We start from the raw sequence: 22,964 nt of genomic DNA on the forward strand, positions 1-22,964 counted from the left end.
AGAATTATTCGTAATATATTAAATAATCAAGTAAGTTACGCCAACGTCTTCCCCAACGATCACAGTACTGTAAAAACAGCAATTATAAAGAGAATTATTCATATTATTTATTATATTGCCCAATAAAATATGTCATCTTCCCTAACCATCACAGTAATGTAAAACAGTAATTATACAGAAAATTATTTACATTATTGATTGAATTGCTCAATAAATTACGCCCCTATCATGACAGTAATGTAAAACAGTAATTATACAGAGAATTATTCATATTATTTATTATTTTGCCCTATAAATTAATGCGTCTTCCCTAACTATCACAGTAATGTAAAACAGTAATTATACAGAGAATAATTTATATTATTAATAAAATAAAATTACGCCCCAACCATCACAGTACTGTAAAAACAGTAAATATACAAAGAATTATTCATATTATTTATTAAATTGTCCAATAAATTGTATTTTATTAACACCTTGACCCTACACCTCCCCCTCACAGTAATGTAAAAATATTAAATATTGTTGTACAGTGTCACAAAAATTGTGCAATATTGATGTATCTGCAGCTGTATCCCATCTAGACTTTACCTCAGAAATATGATGTAAAAATACCCTCATCCAATCGAATGTGATTGGTTCATCCGCAACAGCGCAGAAAAAAAAGAACGCGTTACCTCGTGAGAAATCCGTGCATAGCAGATTTAACTAGCGACAGGAAATAATATTTTATATACATAAATGCAACTCTGAAATCTTATAAAAGTCGATAAACTGAAAATTTATATAAATGTTATTTTGACTCCTCATTCCTGACTAATTACAAAACCGCAAAGCCCCGCCTATTCTTACACTTGTGTGATAAAAATGATCATTCTTCTGGTTTTATTCTATTTCGGTACCAGGTAATGCATTTGGTGGGTTCTTGTCGTTAACCACGCCTTTTATTTACATCTCAGTCCGCTGTGTGGATGAGCACCATGGACTATGAAGAAGAGAACCACTGTACGGGTCTCTTCGTAACGTCAGCGTGACAAACGCCGTTGATGGATGAATTAACCAGTAAATTCGGTGTTAATAATCATATGAATTTATGTCACTGGTTGGGTTATTACGGTGACGATGGCAGCAGTCAGTCTGACGGATCCGCTTTGCAAGCCTTATTCGTACAGTGCACATTTTAAAGGTAATTCCGATCTCTTCAGTAATGGACGCTTCATTCTTATGATCACAATCATCTGTCTGAATGTGCTTCATTTCTCGATTATTGAACGCTTACAGTGGAGGTGTGCCTGAGGAAACCGCTGATGCCCATCCATCTGAGCAGTGAGCAGGTGGCACTGGAGATGCTGTGTCTCTGCGGTCAGCTGGATCTGCTGATCAGAGCTCAGGTCCATCAGGTCAGAGACACATGATAAATACTGATATGCTATCTCCCAATATTCACATGTTTAATTTACGTCAGCAGAATCGGGAGCAGTTTAAACAGGATACAAGTCCTGTGGAGTCTGAATGCTTCCAAAGACAAGGTGAGCATAAAACTGCAAGAATATACTGCTCAAATAAAGGGAACACTTGGGAGTTAGATTGTGTTGTTTAAGTGTTGCCGTCATTTTATTTTTTTGAGCAGTATAATTTGTTTTTATTAAATTGGATGCACTAGAACTTTATTAGGTACTCTTCGCTAGGTTTAAACCTCTTTTGTCTTCAGAACTACTTTGATGTATTGTACCATAGATTCCCTAAGAAGCATTGATACGAGGCTCGATCCAGTCTTTTACGTCATCCACACCAAACTCTGAATTTACCATTTGAATGTTCCTGCAGAAATTAAGACTCAAGATCACACAACCTTTTTTACAATCTCTTATTGTCTAGTTTTGGTGTGCTTGTACGAGTTGTGGCCTCAGTTTGCAGTTTTTTAAGCTGACGGGAGAGTCACCAGTGTACTTTTGTTGCTTTTGCTCATCTGTTTCAAGGTTGGATTTGTTGTGCATTCAGAGATGCTTTGCTGCAGTCCTCTGATGTAACAAGTGGTTATCTGAGTTACTGTTCAAACCAGCAGGGGAGTAGCAGACATTTTAAAAGTGCGGGGGACAGCTGAATGAGATCCAAAAGTTACATTCATATAATTATTAATCACCTGTTTCTAAATGGTCATAGTAAGGGGGACGAATCCTTAAAAAGGCATTTTAACCACTCAATTACCCCTTATATCTGCATATCTTCTCTATTTTGGACAATTATTTGTAAATTATACAGTTGGATGTACTTGAAAAACACATAGATCAGTAATTTCTGAACATTCGTGCCACGTTCAAAGACACAATTCACTTTTCTATTCTTATGTAATTTAATTTTTTAACTTAAAGTGTTAGTTTATCAAAAAAATTTAATTATGATATTAATTACTCATTCTTGTGTCTTTTTGAACCCCTGAGACCTTTGTTCATCTTCAGAATACAAATTAAGATATATTAGGTGAACTCAGTCTGAAATATCTCTGACCCTACATAGACACCAAGGCTCCCGACTCATTCAAAGTCAAGAAAAATTCTCAAAACAGACTATAAATGTCTTCAGCAGTTCAATTGGAATATTATTAGGCTACTAGAATCATTTTGTGTGTGCAACAAACAAAAATAACTTTATTAAACACTTTAGAGGGTTACATATGTGCACAGTGCCCATGAATGTGCACGATATACTGACACTGAGGAAAAGAAATTGTTGAATAAAGTTGTTCATTTTATTTTATGTGCACACAAAAGCATTTTCATAACTTCATAATATTCTGATTGAACCACTGAAGGCATATGTTGTGTTTTGAGGATGATTTTTGGTTTCTTTCTATACTTTAAATGAGCCGTGAACTTTGCTGTATGTGAAGGTTGAGGGGCTCTCAGGTTTCACCTACAATATCTTGATTTTTGTTCTAAAGAGACACAGAGACCTTATAAGTTTGGAACAACATGAGAGTGATTAACCCTTTAAGCAGATTGTATGGACCACGTCAACATGCCCAACTGCATTAAAGTGGCCGGTAAGTGTATCTACAACAACTAAACTGGTTTTGTCAATAGGGGCTGAGATAATATATCAGATGAACCAGTGTCTTGAACATCTGTCAGACCCAGAGCTTCAGCTTGAGGTAACTAATCACTGGTTAATCATGATGCTTAACTTGATGTTTGCATGATGTATTCCTGTTTATTTCCATTTCTTAGGAGTATTTGGATACTTTAGGATTATCAACTTTGTTCCCTCGTGTGGAAGTTTATATGATACATGGCAGCCCTATTGACATGCTGGAAAGACCTCCTTCAGACGGTGAGATCACAGAACTGAAATAAATATGTAGAATGGTAGTTAGGCACATTTAATTCAGTGTCCAATGGCAAAAAACCTTACTTGGGTAATACATTGTTTATAGTATTCAGAAAGAAACTGGAAAGCAGATGTTTGATATTTGATATTTGACTAAAAGAAACAAGTAGTCTACTTTACCCAATGTTAATCTTATGTCTTGAGGTTAATTTGACATTTTTCAAAGTTTATTTGCCCCCAAAAATGTTAAAAAAAATTACAAGAATTACTCTAGGATGGTTAAATGTAATAAATCATGTTTTTATTAAATGGAAATGATAAAACACATTTAGGATACTTTAGAATTTAAGTAAAATCACTTTTTTAGGGATCAGTATGTTCTTTAAAACAGAATTAATTAACCAATTTGTCTTGGAACGATTGAATTCTTCCAGATTATTTTCCTCATATTGGGAAACTGAACCAACTGCTTGTTCTTAGTCAGCAGTTAGATGAAGATATGAAGCATCTGGGCAGTCATAAATACATTGCACATCAGCTCTCAGCAATTTATGTGAGTTAGTCAACTGAATTTTAATATATATATAATTTTATCCATCTGATCTTTCCATGAAAATCTGATTCTTGGTGCTATATTTGTTCTTTCTCCAACAGCAAGTGCTTATTTCTCTCAAAGACATTGTACCATTGTCCATCATAAGAAAGGATATTGAAGCCAATTTCAAGCAGTTGAAGATGTCTCTTTTGACAGAGGACGGGTCCAAGCAGGATCCTCAGCTGCCAGCACATCACATGAGCTGGTGAGAGTGATTTTGGTACCATTTGCTAGAATCACAACAAAGTAACACAGCATAAGTAACGCTTGCTTTTTTCACAGGGTGTCAGATTTAACCCAAAATGTCATATCAACAGTACTGTTGCTCTCAGAAGAGCTCATCGAAGAGCTTAATCCAGTCGTGGAATTTGTCTCTAATCTCTCATAACTGCTGGATCCTGAAGGGGATGGAGAAGAATGTTCACCAAAATTCACCAATTTTAGAGTGTTATTTGATTTATTCATCTGTATATAGACCACAAATAAGACTGTGATAATGTGATCCAGATATATTCGAAAGGTAAAGCAAACATTTTACATTCTGAGTTTGAAGACTTGTGACTAATTTATTAGATGCATTTAGATATTTTAGCATTGTTGACTCTCTGAGCTTTTATACAGTGTTTAAAAAAACTCTGTGCAATAATGTTTTTATGATGCATCTGTATACTTGAAGTGACTGTTGCACTTGTTCTTCTTATGATGGTGCTAGCATTGTTCATCTGCGTCTCACATATGATTTCTTATCTATTTCATCTATTTCATATGCCCATCTATTTCACATGTACAGTAACCAGCAAATTGACTCAAAATAAACACAGGCAAATGATCAGAGGTGCATATGGTCATTTAAAGTTATCAACAAATATATTTCAAAAAGTATTATATCACTAAAATACACAAAGAGTTCAAAACAATACACCTATCTGAGGGTGGCGCAGTGGGTGAGCACGGTGGTGCAGCGGGTAGCAAGAAGGTCACTTGTTCGAGCCTCGAGTGTTCGTGTGGGGTTTTTCTGGGTGTTCCAGTTTCCCCCATAGTCCAAAGACATGCAGTATTGATTATTTTGGTAAGCTAAATTGTTCGTAATGTATGTGTGTGAATGAGTTTGTATGGATGTTTCCCAGTGATGGGTTGCAGCTGGAAGCACATCTGCTGTGAAAAAAACTAATGCTGGATAAATTGGCGGTTCATTTTGCTTTGGCGGTCCCTGGTTAATACAAGAAAATAAATGAATGAAAAAATGAATGTTACTTGAGTTAGATATAATCTCGTTTGTGGGGTAGGTATTGTGTAATGCTTTTAAATGTAATTCTTTAACTTTGTCGGGAACGCAGAACCTGTAAGGTAAAAGCCAAAACTTTTTCCAGTTATTTTCTGTTAGAGAATTCCAAAGTAGTTTTCTTCTGTGAGTGATTCATTTTTCTTTGACTCAAACACATTTCGTATATTTTTGTTACTACATTTTAAGTCGTAAATGCATTTGTCTTCAACGAAAAACTTTGGTTGTTTTTTAGCAATCACTTGGTATGATCAAGTGGTATTTTATTAAATGAGCAAGGCCATTAGGTATGGACTTAAGCTTTGTATGAAATTCTTTATGGATAACAGGGAAATTATATTTGACCATAAAATCATCATATGAATAGAAGTTCTGTTGTGGATCAAGTAAATCACAAAAATAATATATTTTTTTATGCTAATTCTTATAAAAAAAATCGTTTTGTTCGGGAAACCGGAGCACCTGGAGGAAACCCACACAAAGGCAGGGAGAACACGCAAATTCCACACAGAAACGCCAGCTGAGCTGAGGTTCGATTCAGCGACCCAGCAACCTTCTTGCTGTGAGGCGACAGCACTACCTACTGCGCCACTGCGTCGCCTAATTGAAATTCAAAAAAAAAAAAAAAAAACATACAATATAAAACAAACAAATGGAAGACATTAATAATAGGAAACAAGGAAAATTTATAATAATAATAAATAATAAATTAAGATAAAAAACAAGGTACAGAGGCAAACTATCAAATTAAATACTATTTACAAAGTCCTTATAAAATTTCACAGTTTTTACACTTTTTAGCTGTAAATATTTTGTAAAGTAGTAATTAAACAATTTAAGTCACAAGGAAAATTCTGCAATTCAGGTAATGATGAAGAAAATTTAGATTTGAAAATATAATATTTACCCAATAAAGTAAATAAAATTGCCTATAAATTCTATGTTTTGTTTGTCATGAAAGACAAATTATATCACACATGGAAAAATCAATAATAAACTTACACTTTGATTTAAAAAAGACGAATAAATCAGACCAAAACACTAACATGTGGGCATTTGACAAAAAGGTGATCAATCAATTGGATACTTGAGTTACAGAAGACAAAATTTTAATTAGGTTTACCAAATTTAGATACAATCTCGTTGGCAGGGTAGATATTGTCTAACACTTTTAAATGTAATTCTTTAACTATGCTGGGAGCTCAAAATTTATAAGGTAAGAGCCAAGCTTTTACAATTAATTTGATATTTTAGAGAATTCCAATGAAATTCCTCCCTCAAAGTGATTTTGTTTTCATTTTTAACTTCCATTGTTAAACATATATAACATTACATCCAATAATAAATAATTAATAAATGGCCATTTGAATTAAATAATTGTAATGTAATGTAATGTAATGTGTATTTATATAGCGCATTTATTGTGTATGGCCATACACCCAAAGCGCTTCACAATCATGAGGGCTGGTCTCTCCACACCACCACCAGTGTGCAGCATCCACTTGGATGATGCGACGGCTGCCACAGGACAACGGCGCCAGTGCGCTCACCACACACCAGCTATTGGTGGAGTGGAGGGACAGTGATAGAGCCAATTCGGTGGAGAGGGGATGATTGGGAGGCCATGATCGTAAGGGCCGATAGAGGGACTTTGGCCAGGACACCGGGGTTACACCCCTGCTCTTTCACGAGAAGTGCCTTGGGATTTTTAATGACCACAGAGAGTCAGGACCTCGGTTTAACGTCTCATCCGAAAGACGGCGCCCATTGACAGTTTAGTGTCCCCTTCACTTTTACTGGGGCATTAGGACTCACACAGACCACAGGTTGAGCGCCCCCTGCTGGCCTCACTAACACCACTTCCAACAGCAACCTAGTGTTCCCTAGTGGTCTCCCATCCAGGTACTGACCAGGCTCAGCCCTGCTTAGCTTCAGTGAGTAACCGGTCTTGGGCTGCAGGGTGACATGGCTGTGGCTTCAAATAATTGACTAACAAGCAGAATATTTGCTTCAAACCAGCGTTGAAAGAAAAGAGATTTGTTTTCGTATAAAATATTTTGGTTATTCCAAATAAAATATTTGTGAGGAGAGATGCTGTGCTTGTATATTAGTGACCAGGCAAGAAGCAATTGCTGATGAAATTGAGATCATTAAAGCTGGTATTTTATAAACATTATAGTTACAGAGTAATAAGAAATTAAGCCCTCCAAATTTAGAAAATGTGTAATTTGGAATAAAGGTTTAGATTGAGGTTGGATTTTTAAGAATTTTTTTGCCCCATTTAATTTTGACCGTATTATTAAATGTACAGAAATCCAGCATAACAGATTCATTTTTTAAAACAAGAGATTCATTATTTTTTATTTATTTATTTTTTGTTGCGAAAAACAGTTGACAAGTTTGTAGCAATATTTGTTTACAATACAGAATATGAATTACATAGTCAATGAAAAAGAGATATGAGAGAGAAAGAGAGAAGAAAAAAAAGAATAAAGAACATGATCAACCATATTTTCCTGTTTTTTTTTTTGTTTTTTTTGCAAGAATTTAGTCATTATATACATTTGATTTCATTATCTAAAAATAAAAAAACATAATTAAAAAAAAAAACAAATTTATTAACAAACTGAAACATTCACATTACATGCCAGGGATCAAAACAGAAATGTATCTTTCAAACAGATCCACAGTTTTTACAGCTTTTTTGTTAGTACATTCGGAAATCAAAGACATATAAAGATTTAGATCTTCAAGAAAAATCTGAAAGAGAGGTTTATGCTTACAAAACTTACACTTGTGTATAAAATATTTGGCCAAAAATAAAATAAGATTAAATAAATAAAAAGCATCAGGATGTTCATTTTGATGATTATATCCTAAAATAACATTTTCATATTTTAACATAACATCAGGAATTATACCACTAAATATATCTAATACATTTTTCCAAAACATTTTGGTATATTATGTAGTATACCTCCAGTGGGCTGACGTCAGACGTAAAGCGCGCTCTCGTTGACGTGCACGCGAATATGTTGGACTGGGAGTATCCAAATCTATAGGTGCAGTGAGTTTTACATTAATCCTCCAATCCAGATGACGGCTGTCACTGGTAAGATTCCTCAGACTGTTTTTGCATAGCTGTCGTAGTATACATAATAAACAAACAATTCTAATGTAAACAGCTCAGCTAACACTTATCCTTTCTGTGCTTATGTTTTCAAGGTTCAATATTTAGGTCGTAGCAAACGTGTTTCTGTTCTAATTTTATAGATATCGTTTCGCACAGGTTTACACATTCGGATGAATGAAGCTGCATGAAGCTTTTGTTTCCAAATGACACGGTAGCAGAGAAAGGAGAGAATTCTGATTGACACTCAATGTAACCAATCAGGTTTTTGGTTTTGTTTTGTTGACGTGCATCTCAGCCAATGGCATACATGGCTATGGCATAGTAGTCTCTTGTCACTTCGTGTTTGTATTTTGGGAGTTTCCTGTGGTACATCTCGTGTCTCCAGCCAAACTCAAATGGAAAATGACCAACATTTGTTCCATTACAGTGGAAGTTAAGAAAATGTGGAAGTTTGGGGTGAAATTATAACATATATCATGTGCTGGCTTTATGTAGCTTCTTGTAGATATTTCGGAAAATCACTGTAACATAAGCTTTAATATCTGTGAATGTAAAACATGAAAACAAGCAGCTTTGTCAACTACATAGCATTACTGAATAGTGTATTTTATGAAGGTGTTCGAATATGCATGTGCTTTGAAAACAATTAGAGACTCCTTGAAAATTCTGAATAAAATGTTGATAGCTATTTGTTTAATTCTGTAATGGTTTGATAGCAAGTTTTCCAAATATCAAATTTGGGCCACAAAACCACTCATAAGTGTCAGTTTAAATGGATCTTTTTTTAAAATAATATGCATTACTAATTAAAATTTACTTTGCATGTGTTTACACTTGGAAATTTACAAAATATATTATATGCGTCATCTTAATGTTCTAGTTATTTTTGACATAAAAGAAAATAAAGTATCTTTGGCTATATGCAAGAGACCAGGTTTGAGGTCCATGGTCACATTTAGAGTGTTTTTCTGTTTTCAGGACATGACAGCAGCTAGTTAAATAACAGCGTGTTAAACAACTAGTTAACTAGTCTAAATAACAAATATTATTTGTGTTTGGGCTTTTGTGATTGAAAATGTGGGTCATTGTTGTCATTTTATGCTTTAAATTAACATCTTGGTTGCCCTATTGTACAGTTTAAGTCAAAATTATTAAACCCCCTGAATTATTACCACCTCTGTTCTTTTTTTCACAATTTCTGTTTAACGGAGAGAATTTTTTTTCAACACATTTCTAAACCTAATAGTTTTAATTACTCACTTTTAATTACTGATTTATTTTATCTTATAATAATATTTGACTAGATATTTTTCAAATCAATTCTATACAGCTTAAAGTGACATTTAAAGGCTTAACTAGGTTAATTAGGTTAACTTGGCAGGTTAGGGTAATTTGGCAAGATATTGTATGAAGATGGTTTGTTCTGTTGAAAAAATTATAGCTTAAGGGGGCTAATGATTTTGACCCTAAAATGTTTTTTTTTTAAATTTAAAACTGCTTTTATTTTAGCCAAAAATAAAACAAAGAAGATTTTCTCTAAAAGAAAAAAACTATTGTCACTTTTAATGGTCACAAAATTGTTTTCTTTTGTTGTAATTCAGAAGAGCATCAGTTCCTAGTCCAGCTATGATCTGAGAGGAGATGATAGCAGAACCAACTTTACTGTCCAGATCGGTGCAAAAGTGAGACTCGTGGAAGCTAGCTTGCATTTTCATCATAAAATCTGCATTTTTAGACTTTATACAGACTTATTATAAACTATTGTTAGATTATTGAAATATTATTATTTAACATGTGCTATGTGTCTTTGCATCCTGTTTTCAGAGAGAATTCAGTAGTTGATGTTTCTTCCTGTGGATCGGTGCATCACACCTCAAGTGAGAGAAATGAAAACCGCCAAAAGACTGTGGTAAGAACAGCTACTCCTTTCACTCTCAAAAACTAAACCCACAAAAATTTGTGTTTGCATTAGGGCTGTACAATATATCGGTTCAGCATCGAAATTGCAATGTGCGAATTCGCAATAGTCACATCGCAGGAACTGCAATGTTGAGTTGGGATTATTGTTGACAAGGAGCCAAAGTTCAGAACATAGTGGAGTCATTTAAAAGTTTAACCTTACAGTGAAAGTTTATTATTTGCATTTTTAAGGCTTGTGACCAAATTTAAGCCATCTGAGCAAAATAAATTAAATGTTTGTAGCTTAAATATTAATTATATATAATTAATTACAAAATTGGGCGGCATGGTGAATAAGTGGTTAGCCTCACAGCAAGAACCAGCTGGACCAGTCGGGATTTCTGTGTTTACATCTTCTACCTGTGTTCACATGGGTTTCCTCCAGGTGCTTCGGTTTCTCCCACAGTCCAAAGACATGCGGTATAGATAAATTTAAACACAATTGGGTTTGTGTAAATGTGAGAGTGTATGGGTGTTTCCCAGTACTGGTTTGCGGCTGGAAGGGCATGCGCGGCGTAAAACATATGCTGGAATAGTAGGCGGTTCGTTCCACTGTGGTGACCCCTTATAAATAAGGGATTAAGTCAAAGGAAAGTGAATGAATGAATGAATAATTACATAATGAAAACAATTTTGTATTCCATTATACAAGTATTTAGGTACAGAAACTGAATAATGAAATGTAAAATAACACTGTTTATAGTCATTGTATTAATAATTCAGTAAAATTATTCTTCATGAAACCTACCTGTGTTGTACATTTTCATGCCTAAATGCTTTAAACTCTATGCTTGAAATGCCTTTTTAAACACATGCAATTGATAAAGTTTCCCTCTGTTATGGTTATTCTTTGCAGTGACTCCACAAATCTCTTGTATTGTCAATTGATGTGCTGATCAACTAAAATCTCAACTCCACATTGCATATCTTGCGATGTGACTATTGTGAACACACACATGACACATTGTGATATGGGTGCTGAAATTATATTTTGTGCTGCCCCCCCCACTCCTCATTTCTCATAACTCAATTATAATAACTGATTTATTTTATCTTTGCCATGATGACAGCAAAAAATATTTGACTAGATATTTTTTCAAGACGCTTCTATACAGCTTAAAGTGTTCCTTAGGTTAACTAGGCAGGTTAGGGTAATTATGCAAGCTATTGTATCACAATGGTTTGTCCTATATACTATCGAAAACAAATATATCTTAGAGGAGGTAATAGTTTTGACCTTAAAATGTTTCTTAAAAAATTTAAAACTGCTTTTATTCTAGCCGAATTAAAACAAATAAGACTTTCTCCAGAAGAAAAAATATTATCAGACATACTGTGAAAATTTCCTTGCACTGTTAAACATCATTTGGAAAATATATTTATATAAAAAAATTATAAAAGTGGGTTTAATAATTCTTAATTCAACAGTAAATAAATCTCAGAAAAAAAAACATTTTAAATGTCTGTTTTTTTCTAGTGTCTTGCAGCCCTAGTTTGCATCTCATAGACTTTCGTTACTGCTCAACCAACACAATTTCTTATGGTAAGATTATTGGAAATCTGTAAATGTATTTCTTGTGTTTGTTTGTGCAGAGAGGAAAAAGGAAAGCCCGGGAATGCTCTGAGAATGCCAAAAGAAAGCATTCAAAGAGCAGTAATGGCAGCTTGGGCAGAGCAGAGAACGAACAGCTCAAAAATGGAGATGTGGAAGCCGTCACCCTGTTTGAAGTGGTCAGCATGGGCAGAAACGCCATGCAGGTATTAACACCTCTAAAAATCATACACAGAAAAGTTTTTAGGTCCTATAGATTTAAAAGGACATATTATGGTCATTTCTTACAAGATATAAAAGAAGTCTCTCATGACCCTAGAGTCTGTATGTAAAGTTTCATCTCAAAATAATGTTTTATAACTCTTTAATACTTCCCCTTTTATGCTTTGATCCTAATTGTGCAAGTTTTGTGACTGTCGCTTTAAATTTAAATAAGTGCTCCCAAGCTTTCTTCTCAAAATGCCTATGTGCCAGCATAGTGGCAGATTCAACAACAAGACTAATATTATATGCTAATTAGGGATTGTCACTAATGGGCGGGGCTTTCCCCATCTGAAAACATATATAATAACAGAATGTAAATCGAAGTGCTTTTTTAGACTGTTTTTATGAAGTGTGATTATAAAAATTTAAGTAAAACATTTTTACTATTAGAAGTGGGTCATAATCACAGACTGCTGCCACACAAACCCCTTGCAAAACTTATTTTGCTTTACCTCTTTAAACAAATCTATATGTCTATATGTTTGTTTTGTGAAAGGCTGTGGTGGACGACTGGATTGATGCATATACTGTAGACAGAGACACAGCACTGCTTGATCTCATCAGCTTCTTTATTCAGTGTTCAGGGTGCAAAGGCAAGTTTCACATTTTTGATACTCTCTTTTGTAAACAGATATCAAAACAATATTGATAGCTTAAATGGCAAGTTTGGATAGTCTTTGTTTCATTCTTTGTGGTTTGTTTTTGTTTTGTGTGTTTAGATGTTGTAGTTCAGGATGTGATTGTTGTTTGTGCTTTTGTAGGAATGGTTACAGCAGAGATGTTTCAGAGCAAACAGGGAACCGACGTCATGAGTAAAATGGTGGAGGATCTGGATGAGGTCAGACACCAAAGATGCTTATCTCTGAATGCTTTCCTATGGGATTTTTTCTTACTGATCTCTCTGCTTTTATATCACAGGACGCTGGTTTTCAATACAAGAAGTTCCTTGCTTTTCCGTGGATTTTAACTGTCACATGGCCACTTGATATGGTACGGTTCACGTCACTTCACATGATTTTGCAGATTATAACTATGAAGTGAAATTGATTGCTCTTTTTATTATTGGATCTCATGGAATAAATAATTTGACATCTGTATTATATTTGATGGGAAGCATGGTGGCGCAGGGGTAGCACAATCGCCTCACATTAATAAGGTCGCTGGTTCAAGCCCTGGCTCGGTCAGTTGGCATTTCTGTGTGGAGACACACACACACACACACACACACACACACTATGGACAGTTTTAGCTTACCCAATTCACCTATACCACATGTCTTTGGACTTGTGAAGGAATCCGGAGCACCCAGAGGAAACCCACGCGAACATGGGTAGAACATGCAAACTCTTTAATTTGACAGAAATGCCAACTTACCCAGCTGAGGCTTGAACTAGTGACCATCTTGCTGTGAGGCGAACGTGCTACCCACTGCGCCACTGCACCGCCTCCACTTTTGATCAATTTAATGTAAAGTATTAGTCAATATCTTAATTTTCTCCTTCCATTCTCAGGACAGTGGCGAGTATCCCCTCATCATGTCTGGCCTGTACTGGAAGAGATTTCGTTCACACTTCTGTGAGTTCATATCAGTGCTAGTGGCCCAGTGTCAGAGCTGTGTAATCTTCGACGGCTACCTCTTGAACACACTCATTTCACTGCTGACTGAGCTCTCCGATTCCAGAGTTCGGGCTTTCAGGCACACCTGTACGCTGGCAGGTAATTTTCCCCTAAACATAACCTCTCTTGAGCTGAACCACGCATATCCGGCTGATGTTTTGCCACTGTTATTTGTGTTTCTGCAGCAGTGAAGCTGCTCAGCGCTTTGGTGAACGTGGCTCTAAACCTCAGTGTCAGTGTTGATAACAGTCAGCGGTTGTATGAAGTCGAGCTGGCCAAGATGGCAAGCAAACGGGCTTCTCCGAGACTTGACAGGATTCAGAGAAAGATCAGTGAGGTTAGACTGTCATGGCAAGTTTGGTCACAAAGTTCAGTGTTTTTCGACAAAGTTGTTTTTGTACTAGAGCCCAAAACTGATGCTTGTCAAGCCCCAGGTGTGAGTTAAATTTGTTTTTTGTGAGTAAATATTTCTGCAGACACTCAAAAAAAAATTTTTCGCCACTCATTCATACTCATATAATAACTTAAAAGATGCCAGATTTTTTTTTGCCTTTTTTCAATCACCAGACTTTTATGAAGTGATAAACTAAAGGTGGAATGATCCCCACATCATGACACCCAAATATGAGGAACACATTGTGATATTTCTGTACAAGTAGCGGCTTTAAAAAGAGATCTTATGAGTTGTTTGCTAGATTATATATTTAATTTGAATTTAAATGGTTACTGTATGAAATACAGTATTAATGGTCTGTAATAAATATTTAATAGTAAAATCATCATCCATTGCTGGGTGTTGCAAAAAATGTCATACCCAATGTAGTTTAATAGTTGCACCATTTATTTATTATTCATAAAAATAGAGTTTTAAAAAACTTTACTAAATCTTGCTGTCATTATCATGTTACATGTACTTACTAAAGTAAATGATTCATTATAACATGCTGCTTACTCTAAACCAGTGGTACTCAATTCCGGTCCTCAGGCCCTGCCCTCTACATTTTGTATGTCTCTCTTATTTGACACACAGGCATCAGTTCATGGATCTCTCTGTTACAAGATGAGGATCTGAATCAGGTGTGTTAAGTAAGGAAGACATACAAAATGTGGAGGGTAGAGGGAGGGTGGAGGACTGGAATTGAGAATGTTACAACCAGCTCAAAATTGTAACATAAAAGAGACAATGCAGACCAGGTAAATTGATAGGAGAAATGGTCAGTGTGGTGGGCAAAGCGAGGCTTAATGAAACAATGAAACAGTCGAAGCAAATGTGTTGAAGCTTCGAAACGTTTCTAAACCGCGCTACAGTGACACCTAGTGGTCATGATTTTATGTATTGCACTGGAACAGCTACAGCAAAGAACAGTTGAGCAAATTGAGCTATTAAACCCTTTATAGCATTGGAACTTCAAGTAATTTTGTGGAGAGGTTAGGCTTCTTGACTACCATGCGGGGATAGTGGGTTCGAATCCAGGCTGATACAGCTATTTTGAAATGCCTTAATATCAGTTAAAAATGCTTTGTTCTTGTATCATTTTGTTTTAACATTGGTCTGACATCCGAATAAACACTTTGTGAATAAATATGTCTTGTTTTGGTCATAAAACAGGGTTGTTTCTAGATCAGACACCGTTATGGCCAGAAGTTAAGAATTTTTTATATTAAACCCATCACAGTACTGTAAAAATAATAATTATTGTTTTACAGTGTTACAAAAATGATGCTAAATTGATGGCGTATCCGCAGCTGTATCCTATCTAGACCACACCATAAAACAGAAACATGATTAAAATACATAAAATCATGATTTCGGAGCATTTGTACAAGTCGGGATTCGAACCCAAAAGTCATTTGAAGCACAGTAACAACGTGCACACGCACAGTCCACTAGGCTATACAAGATAGAAAGTTTTTCTGACCCTGTCAGTCAAATGCAGATTCTCCAGGTCTCAAAACGCTTCTGAACTGATTGATGCTCGCTTTAGTCACATGACCCGGGTGTTTCGGATCATGCTTCTTTGCAGTGTTCTGAAACACTGGCGCTTCGGGATCTCCACACTGTCGAAACGTCAGTTTCACGTCAGCCATCCCTAAAATAATTTACTAACAAAAGGTATAGTTAAAAAAAGTATTTAAAGCAATTAAAGTTTAGTATAAATGGAAATCGGTTGTGAAAAGTGTGTGCATGGTAGTGAACGGAGCTCATGATCTAAAACAGACATGTCCAAACTCGGTCCTGGAGGGCCGGTGTCCTGCAAAGTTTAGTTCCAACCCCAAACAGACACGTCCTGGGCTAGTTAATCAAGCTTTTACTAGGCTTTCTAGAAACATTGCAGGTGTGTTGAGGCAAGTTGGAGCTATAATCTGCAGTAAACCACTTATCTAAAATAATCAAAACGCCAGGCAGGGAGGTCTCGCTAATTAAGCTCTCTACTCATGTCGAGTGCTGGACTCTTTATCTATCTTTATCCTTACATCTAATGGGTCTCAGGTGTGATGACCCACCCACAAATCAGCAGACTCCACAAATCACAAAAGCACAACCAAAATAAACATGTCCCACATGGGACCTAACAAGAACCACTGCCCTAAACCAATCATAATGTACATAATGTTGAAGGTATAGTACAGCTAAATTCTGTGCATCATTTACTCACTTTTCACTTGTCACAAACCTGTTTGAATTTCTTTCTTTTGTTGAACAAACAAGAAAAAAGATATTTTGAAAAATATTGGAAACCGGTAAACATTGATGTCAATAGGAAGTCATTGGATGAGATATATCCAGCTGCAGGCCCGCAGAACCACACACGTTTGAGGCACACACAATCTAGGACACACAATCTAGGCAAACCAGTAACTAACTCTTTAGCATTATCGCCATCTATTGAATTTCACAAATATGGTTTCCCATTTCAGTCATTATTATTATTATATCGTAACGATCATTTTAACATCTCTGCAGTTTTTGAACTTAAATTATGTAAATAAAAATAATTGGTTAAAGAAACTTATGACTTTATTCATGTGTCCATATACACAAAGAAAACATAATAGACCGTCTAATTGTTGGATTAAGTGTAATAAACTAATTCAAGCTCTTAATATTATTATACTTGGTATAAAAAGCAAACAATAATATGTCACTTTAAAATAAATTAGCCTACTATAGTTAACCATTTAAACAATATATATAGTTATAAACTGATTATCTGAACTGATTATAATTAAAAGTTTATATATAAACTACTATATTTTACTAAACTGTCACTGTTAAAGGTGTTATATATATATATATATATATATATATATATATATATAAAATATATATATATATATATATATATATATATATATATATAAATATATATACACACACACTTATGATTTTTTATTAATAGTTAATTTGTTCCTATTTGTTTCCTATTACTGTAGTATTAAATTACTACAGTTTTAAATGTGGGAAATCATTAATTAAAAGGTTATTAGAAAATTAAGCTAATATATTAGTTTATAAACACTATTAAATCGCTTGAGTAAAATATTAATATAGTGTTTTACATTTGTTACATGTAAAAAGATTTTTATTACATATAATGTATTATTGCCTATATTAACTTGCTATTATTTCCTTCATCATAAATTAATCCATTATATAAATTAAACCTGTCCAAATGAGATCATTCAGCAAGGCCAGCAAACGAGTATCTGCCATATTATTGTCAGATAATAATGACTGATCAGCTATAATGACTGATTAAAAACTGTTCACTCTATTATACTGAATGGTGATCGGAAACAATGCTCCCCATTCGGCTGTCTCAATCGCAATATTTGTGAAATAAAGCAAAGTAAACACTATTGTTTATTGTGTACAATATTTATTAACCATATATATCAAAATATATCGATGACGATGTCCAAAAAGACGTTATAACTTTAACATCCGTCGTAACCATATATGGTTTGCCTAGATTGTGTGTGCCTAAAACGTGTGTGGTTCTGCGGGCCTGCAGCTGGATATTATTGCATTGGATACTGGTTTCTAAGATTCTTTAGAATGCCTTTTGTATTCAACAAAATAAAGAAATCCTTAAAGGTTCGGAACCACTTAAGGCTAAGTAAAGTTCAATTTTTGGGTGAAATATTCCTTTTGAACTACCATCTGAATGCTAAATCTTTGAATTGTTTGTGTTATGTAGACTAGAGTTCTACATATCATGTGAATAAACTACTAAAATGAACATCTTTCTTTCCTCAGTTACAGGACAGAAAACTTGAAATTGAGAACATGATGGATGCCATTTTCAAAGGAGTCTTTCTGAAGAGATACAGGTTTTGTTTATTTTTACCACAATTTTAAGCTCACTCCTTTGGAAAAAAATCACCAGTGTACCATCATCATATTGTGGTCAATTTCAGAGACGTGATTCCCGAAATCAGATCCATCTGTATGGAGGAGCTGACGGTGTGGATGAAGTTGTATAGTTCAGTGTTTCTGAACGACAGCTACCTGAAGTATGTGGGATGGATGATGCATGACAAGGTGGGTGAGCCAGCAGCCTTGTGTTTAAAGAGCAATTGATTTTTTATGATTGTTGTTTTGATGGTTTCCCATGACAGATGTTGATGAATTGAGTTGACTTTTTGCTTTGTTTTGTTTTTCTAATATTCTACAGCAACCTGATGTTCGTCTAAAGTGTGTTCTGGGTCTACAGGGACTTTATCAGGATCAAAATAGCTCCAAAATGGACCTTTTTACAGTACGGTTTAAGGTAATAACTGCACCTGCATTGTCTCACTATATATTATGTAGCCTACAGCAGTGTTTCTCTACCAAGTTCCTGGAGGACCACCAACACTACATGTTTTGGATTTCTCTTTTGTCTGTTACACCAATTACAAGTCTTCCAGTCTCTGCTAAATGAGCTGATGATCTGAATCGTATATTTGGTTAAGGAGAAAATGTGCAGAGCTAGTGGTCCTCCAGGAACGAGACTGAGAAACACTGGCCTACTGGGGTGGTTGTCGCGTGAGAACTGAAGAACGGGGTCGGGGGGGGATCATTCAGATCATTTTGGAAGGGCACTTTCTATCCAAGACTAAAACAAACTTGTTTAAATGTATATCTCCTTTAACACAGAAGGAGATATAATGAGGAAAGCTGGAAACTGGTAACAATTGACTTCCATAATATTTGCTTTTTCTACTATGGATGTCAATGGTTTCTGCAAAAGATCTTTTTTTATTCAGCATTAAAGGAAACTCATAAAGTTTTGGAACCACTTGAGGCTGAGTAACTTGTTAATGAGTATCAATTTTTGGGTGAACTATCTCTTTAAATAGTATGAATATCTTAATGATGATACCTGAGAACATTTGTGTTCTAACCAGACACAATCCAAGTGTCCTACAAATTAAACTCCACACCAAATTGCTGTACACTGTGTGTGCAGTCACAACCAAACAGATACAGAATTTTCACTCAGCCAAAGAGAGCAGGGTTTGCATAAAAAGGGGAGTTTCATTACGTGAGGCCGGCAACCCAAACACAGACACAGAGAAGTTGGACCGCGATTTGGAAAGCAGCGTTTAGAGCTGTGTAGAAAAAAGTGCAGTATTTCTCTCCACCAGATCCCCTTCAGTCACATTATTTGGTTGATGACAACGCAGGTCCACTGCCTTATAATTTTTTGCCTTTCAACACAAACACACCCGTAAAGCAGGAGAAAGTGAAGATGCTTCTGACGAGGCGAACACTGAAGTCTTGCAAGGGAAGTTATTTTTCCCAACTGTATTTGTTGAAATAAACTAATAACTAATAAATATACTTCATTGTGCCACAAATGCTGCACTGCACTGAAAAAGTGGACTGTTGTCATCTTAATTGTTTCTGTTGTAATCTTAGGATGCTACATCTGTTGTAAAAACATCTGCACTTCTGGTTTAGAGGACGGCTGTAACTGTTGCACAACCATTTAAAAAGACACCGAATGCATTTTCAGTCTATCATATTGTAGCAATATTACGGTAAACTAGTTAGTAACTTCAGTCATTTGACTAAGTAATGTCTTCAAAAACTGAAAGAGTTCTGTAGACGACACAATCTCTTTGCTATCCGAATATTGTAGTGATGTTAGCCGCACATGTCATATTTGATACGCAAGTTTCCAACACGTATATAATATCAACCTGATAAAAACCTGTTGAGCATAAAAACCTGTTGGATATAATTTAATAATTGTATTTTGCTCTCTTGTGGATTTTCATGACAGTGCAGGCAGTGGAAGGGCTTTTAAAAAATATATATTTTTAAAACGGCTGCTCTCATTGAATTGTTTGCATGCTTTTTGGCTGGAAACTATTTGCTAATTTCAAGTTGTTTTAGTAAGAATAAAATTTTTATTGTTACTAATTTTATTAAATAATGGTTTTCTTGACTGAAACATTGCATAATTACTGAATAATTAATTCTTTATGTTAAAAATAAATTGTTTTGAAAATGCATGTATCAAATTTGATACAACAGGTATAAAGGGAGCTTCATCCCTGAACAATCATGTCACATTTTTGTAAGGTAATTTATATTATACAATGCAAACACGCAGTAATTGGATGATTTAATCTAATTAGTGACTGAAATGCCATCTTAAAATGGATTGTGGGTATTTTACAATAATTGCACCATATAAAACGTCAAGCCGCAATAAGCCTTTTTTTGTTAGAAGTCATGAAACTGATCATTTTCCAACAGGGAGAAAGCTGACAGAAGATAAAAGCACTGCTTTAGCAATCACTTCAAACTTCTGTGTACTATGTAAGTCTAAAGTGAATCTATTACGCTATTACGCATATAAGTCTATAAAGTATTTAATGTAAAAAATTAAACATTTACATTGTTGTTGGCAAAAAGTTGCACAAACGCCTGATGTATCAAATGTAAAACAAAATAAATATCATGAAAAAATGTATATATATATTTTTTTCTTTTTGATTTTCCAGAAAATTTAAATTTTCTGCCTCTTTGATATTTCAGGTCTTACAGGGTTAAAAACTGAAAGAGTACTGTTGACGATACATCTAACACATCTTACATACATCTAACTATGTTATCCGAATATTGCAGTGATATTACTGTAAACTTAGTAACTAAATCATTTTGACTAAGGTATGTCTTTAAAAACTGTAAGAGTACTGTTTACGATACTCACTAACTTTGCCATCTGAATAACATAAACAAAGAGCATTGATCATACACTTACCAAATCTGTAAACAGGATAATCAGCACGAACTGGAATCGTGTCTTTTTTAAAAGAAGACGAGTGGCAAATCCAGATTTTACCATTTACAGATTTGAAAAACTCTTGGGTAAAAAATGTTCCTTACAAACGTATTTTTGACGGGTGTTAGCAGTCCCTTGTAATCCACACATGTGGGTCCACACGCGAGATGTGCTCTCATCAAGAGGAAATGGAAACAAAACCTTTGTTGTGGCAAATTTATAAACACAACACTGACGACCCATGACTCCGAACAATTCTTCTTCTTCCACTTTGAATTACAGTTAGGAATTTACGAATTTGCTTAAAACAATGCAAAAACAACTTATTTTTTAGTTTATAGTGAGATATATGTGTGCTAATGGTTTTATGAGCAACTTGGGACACATATATGACTGTCAACATGTCAAAAAATGTGTTTTGGTGTTTCGTGACCCTTTAAGGACACATTTAGAAACAGTATCTGAGAGTAACTTTTTTATAGATAGTTGTTTCGTCTCCATAAGTTTGTCTTCAAACTTTTTTGGCCTGCTGTTGTGCCCAAACTTCTGAAACAGACATATTCTGTAAGCTTCTTTAGCAGTATTTCGGTTCAGGTCCAGTGAAGCTGCGGTGGGACACCAGGAGGGCATGATTGCTGATTGACAGCATGGAAAGCCCCTCAGGTTTTGCCTTGGGCTCACAGGCCTGATAGCTTCCCACAGGACCCCACCCTCACCTCCCCTCACTAACGGCAGCGAGCGCATTAGCACAACCATGATTTAAAGAGCTATTTAAGTACATCGTGGGTCTCTATCTCAAGTCTTATCATAGGCTTTCCAGATAAGATTACTCTCATAGCGGGTAGTTAAATTGTTGTTTACATGAGCGATTGAATGTTGTTTGTGTTGAAGGAGAGGATGATCTCCATGACGCTGGATAAAGACCATGAAGTGGCCATCCAGGCCGTGAGATTGCTCATGGTCATCTCTCAGTAAGTGTCTCCTCCTTGCTCCTCATGCTGACTAACGCTCATAAAGTGTGATCATTCGGACTTTGACATCTCATCTGTGAAGCTGTTCAGTGGTTCTGGACTGTTGCTTATGTAATTGCTGAAATTGTTTGTTTGTGCCAGATCCTGTGAGGATGTTCTGAGTCCTGATGACCACAAGAACGTCCTCCAATTTGTCTATTGCTCCCACAGACCTCTAGCCACCACTGCTGGCCAGTTCCTCTACAATAGGTCTGTGTTCATCAGTTTGACTGTTTATTTGCATGCCACATGCACAAACATTGCCCAAACTGTGTGTAAAAGTTACATCGTAGTTTTTAGTAATCACTTGGATCAGATCAAATATACACAATGCTGATTTGGATGTTTAAGAATTAAGTCATTTCTTAAAGTTAAATATAATTTTACACCTCTCTATCGGTTTATAATATCTTTAACATCATTTATTAAGTTCTGTTTTTATAAAGGCTTTTCTTAAGAAATTATATTACTAATAAAAAACCTTGGAATTCCAATTTTGCAGAGTCAACCATAAATGCACTTAAGCGTCATTATCTAAAGCAGTAGTTCTCAACTAGTGGACAGAGGCCCACTATGGGGCTCTAGTTTGTCCTAACTTATTATAATTAAGTTATTTGAGCATAGTCCTAATTAAAATGTTTATAAAGCAAAATGAAGCAAATACTAAAAATAAGGAAAAGCATGTACAACAATAAACTGAAAAAAAATAAATGGGCTGGCAAACTCCTCAAATAATAGTCTAGACAAACCAGAATCCTGAAGTCTAAAAGACTGAGAACTGTTGACCTAAAACAAATGTGTAGTTATATATCGCTTTTTTGTAGGGATGCACCGATATGTTTTTTTTTTTGGCCGATATCGATAACCGATAACTCTTCAGACTTGGAGGCCGATATATATAGGCCGATAATTATAAATATTTCTAAAAGTTATATTTTTATA

At 35.1% G+C, this 22,964-nt stretch overlaps 2 protein-coding genes across 7 annotated transcripts in view; both read left to right on the forward strand.

Moving 5' to 3' along the window:
• Positions 1–939: 939 nt before the first annotated feature.
• On the forward strand, positions 940–4,756 carry si:ch211-218d20.15. Of its 6 annotated transcripts, none has more exons than XR_012385540.1 (8): positions 940–1,186; positions 1,282–1,400; positions 1,469–1,529; positions 3,084–3,151; positions 3,228–3,330; positions 3,808–3,880; positions 3,982–4,127; positions 4,205–4,756. XR_012385540.1 is itself a non-coding variant. In XM_003199240.6 (8 exons), exons 1-8 carry the CDS (start codon positions 1,123–1,125, stop codon positions 4,308–4,310), a joined length of 786 nt encoding a protein of 261 aa, XP_003199288.1. In that variant the 5' UTR covers positions 940–1,122; the 3' UTR covers positions 4,311–4,756. The 6 variants fall into 6 exon arrangements, 2 of the variants coding, with proteins under 2 accessions (XP_003199288.1, XP_073769004.1); XR_012385541.1 differs by having other exon boundaries at positions 3,812–3,880; XM_003199240.6 differs by having other exon boundaries at positions 3,762–3,880.
• A 3,465-nt stretch (positions 4,757–8,221) lies between these two features.
• si:ch211-269e2.1 overlaps positions 8,222–22,964 on the forward strand; it is a 50,426-nt gene continuing 35,683 nt past the window's right edge. Inside the window, exons 1-14 of the mRNA XM_017357835.4 lie at positions 8,222–8,316; positions 9,939–10,019; positions 10,162–10,246; positions 11,890–12,054; positions 12,609–12,705; positions 12,874–12,950; positions 13,031–13,102; positions 13,624–13,828; positions 13,915–14,066; positions 17,991–18,064; positions 18,152–18,275; positions 18,409–18,504; positions 21,904–21,983; positions 22,125–22,232. Of these exons, the coding sequence (XP_017213324.1) occupies positions 9,979–10,019; positions 10,162–10,246; positions 11,890–12,054; positions 12,609–12,705; positions 12,874–12,950; positions 13,031–13,102; positions 13,624–13,828; positions 13,915–14,066; positions 17,991–18,064; positions 18,152–18,275; positions 18,409–18,504; positions 21,904–21,983; positions 22,125–22,232 (1,376 nt within the window). The 5' untranslated portion in view covers positions 8,222–8,316; positions 9,939–9,978. The remainder of the gene's footprint in view (positions 8,317–9,938; positions 10,020–10,161; positions 10,247–11,889; positions 12,055–12,608; positions 12,706–12,873; positions 12,951–13,030; positions 13,103–13,623; positions 13,829–13,914; positions 14,067–17,990; positions 18,065–18,151; positions 18,276–18,408; positions 18,505–21,903; positions 21,984–22,124; positions 22,233–22,964) is intronic.

This window comes from Danio rerio, chromosome 9 (assembly GCF_049306965.1).
Source record: "Danio rerio strain Tuebingen ecotype United States chromosome 9, GRCz12tu, whole genome shotgun sequence".
Classification (NCBI taxonomy): Eukaryota; Metazoa; Chordata; class Actinopteri; order Cypriniformes; family Danionidae; genus Danio; species Danio rerio.

Coding starts and splice junctions, on each gene's coding strand:
- si:ch211-218d20.15 (XM_003199240.6), top strand. CDS start 1,123: ATGGCAGCAGTCAGTCTGACGGATCCGCTTTGCAAGCCTTATTCGTAC. Junction 1,530..3,083: donor TGAATGCTTCCAAAGACAAG/GTGAGCATAAAA, acceptor TTTTGTCAATAG/GGGCTGAGATAATATATCAG. Junction 3,881..3,981: donor ATCAGCTCTCAGCAATTTAT/GTGAGTTAGTCA, acceptor TTTCTCCAACAG/CAAGTGCTTATTTCTCTCAA.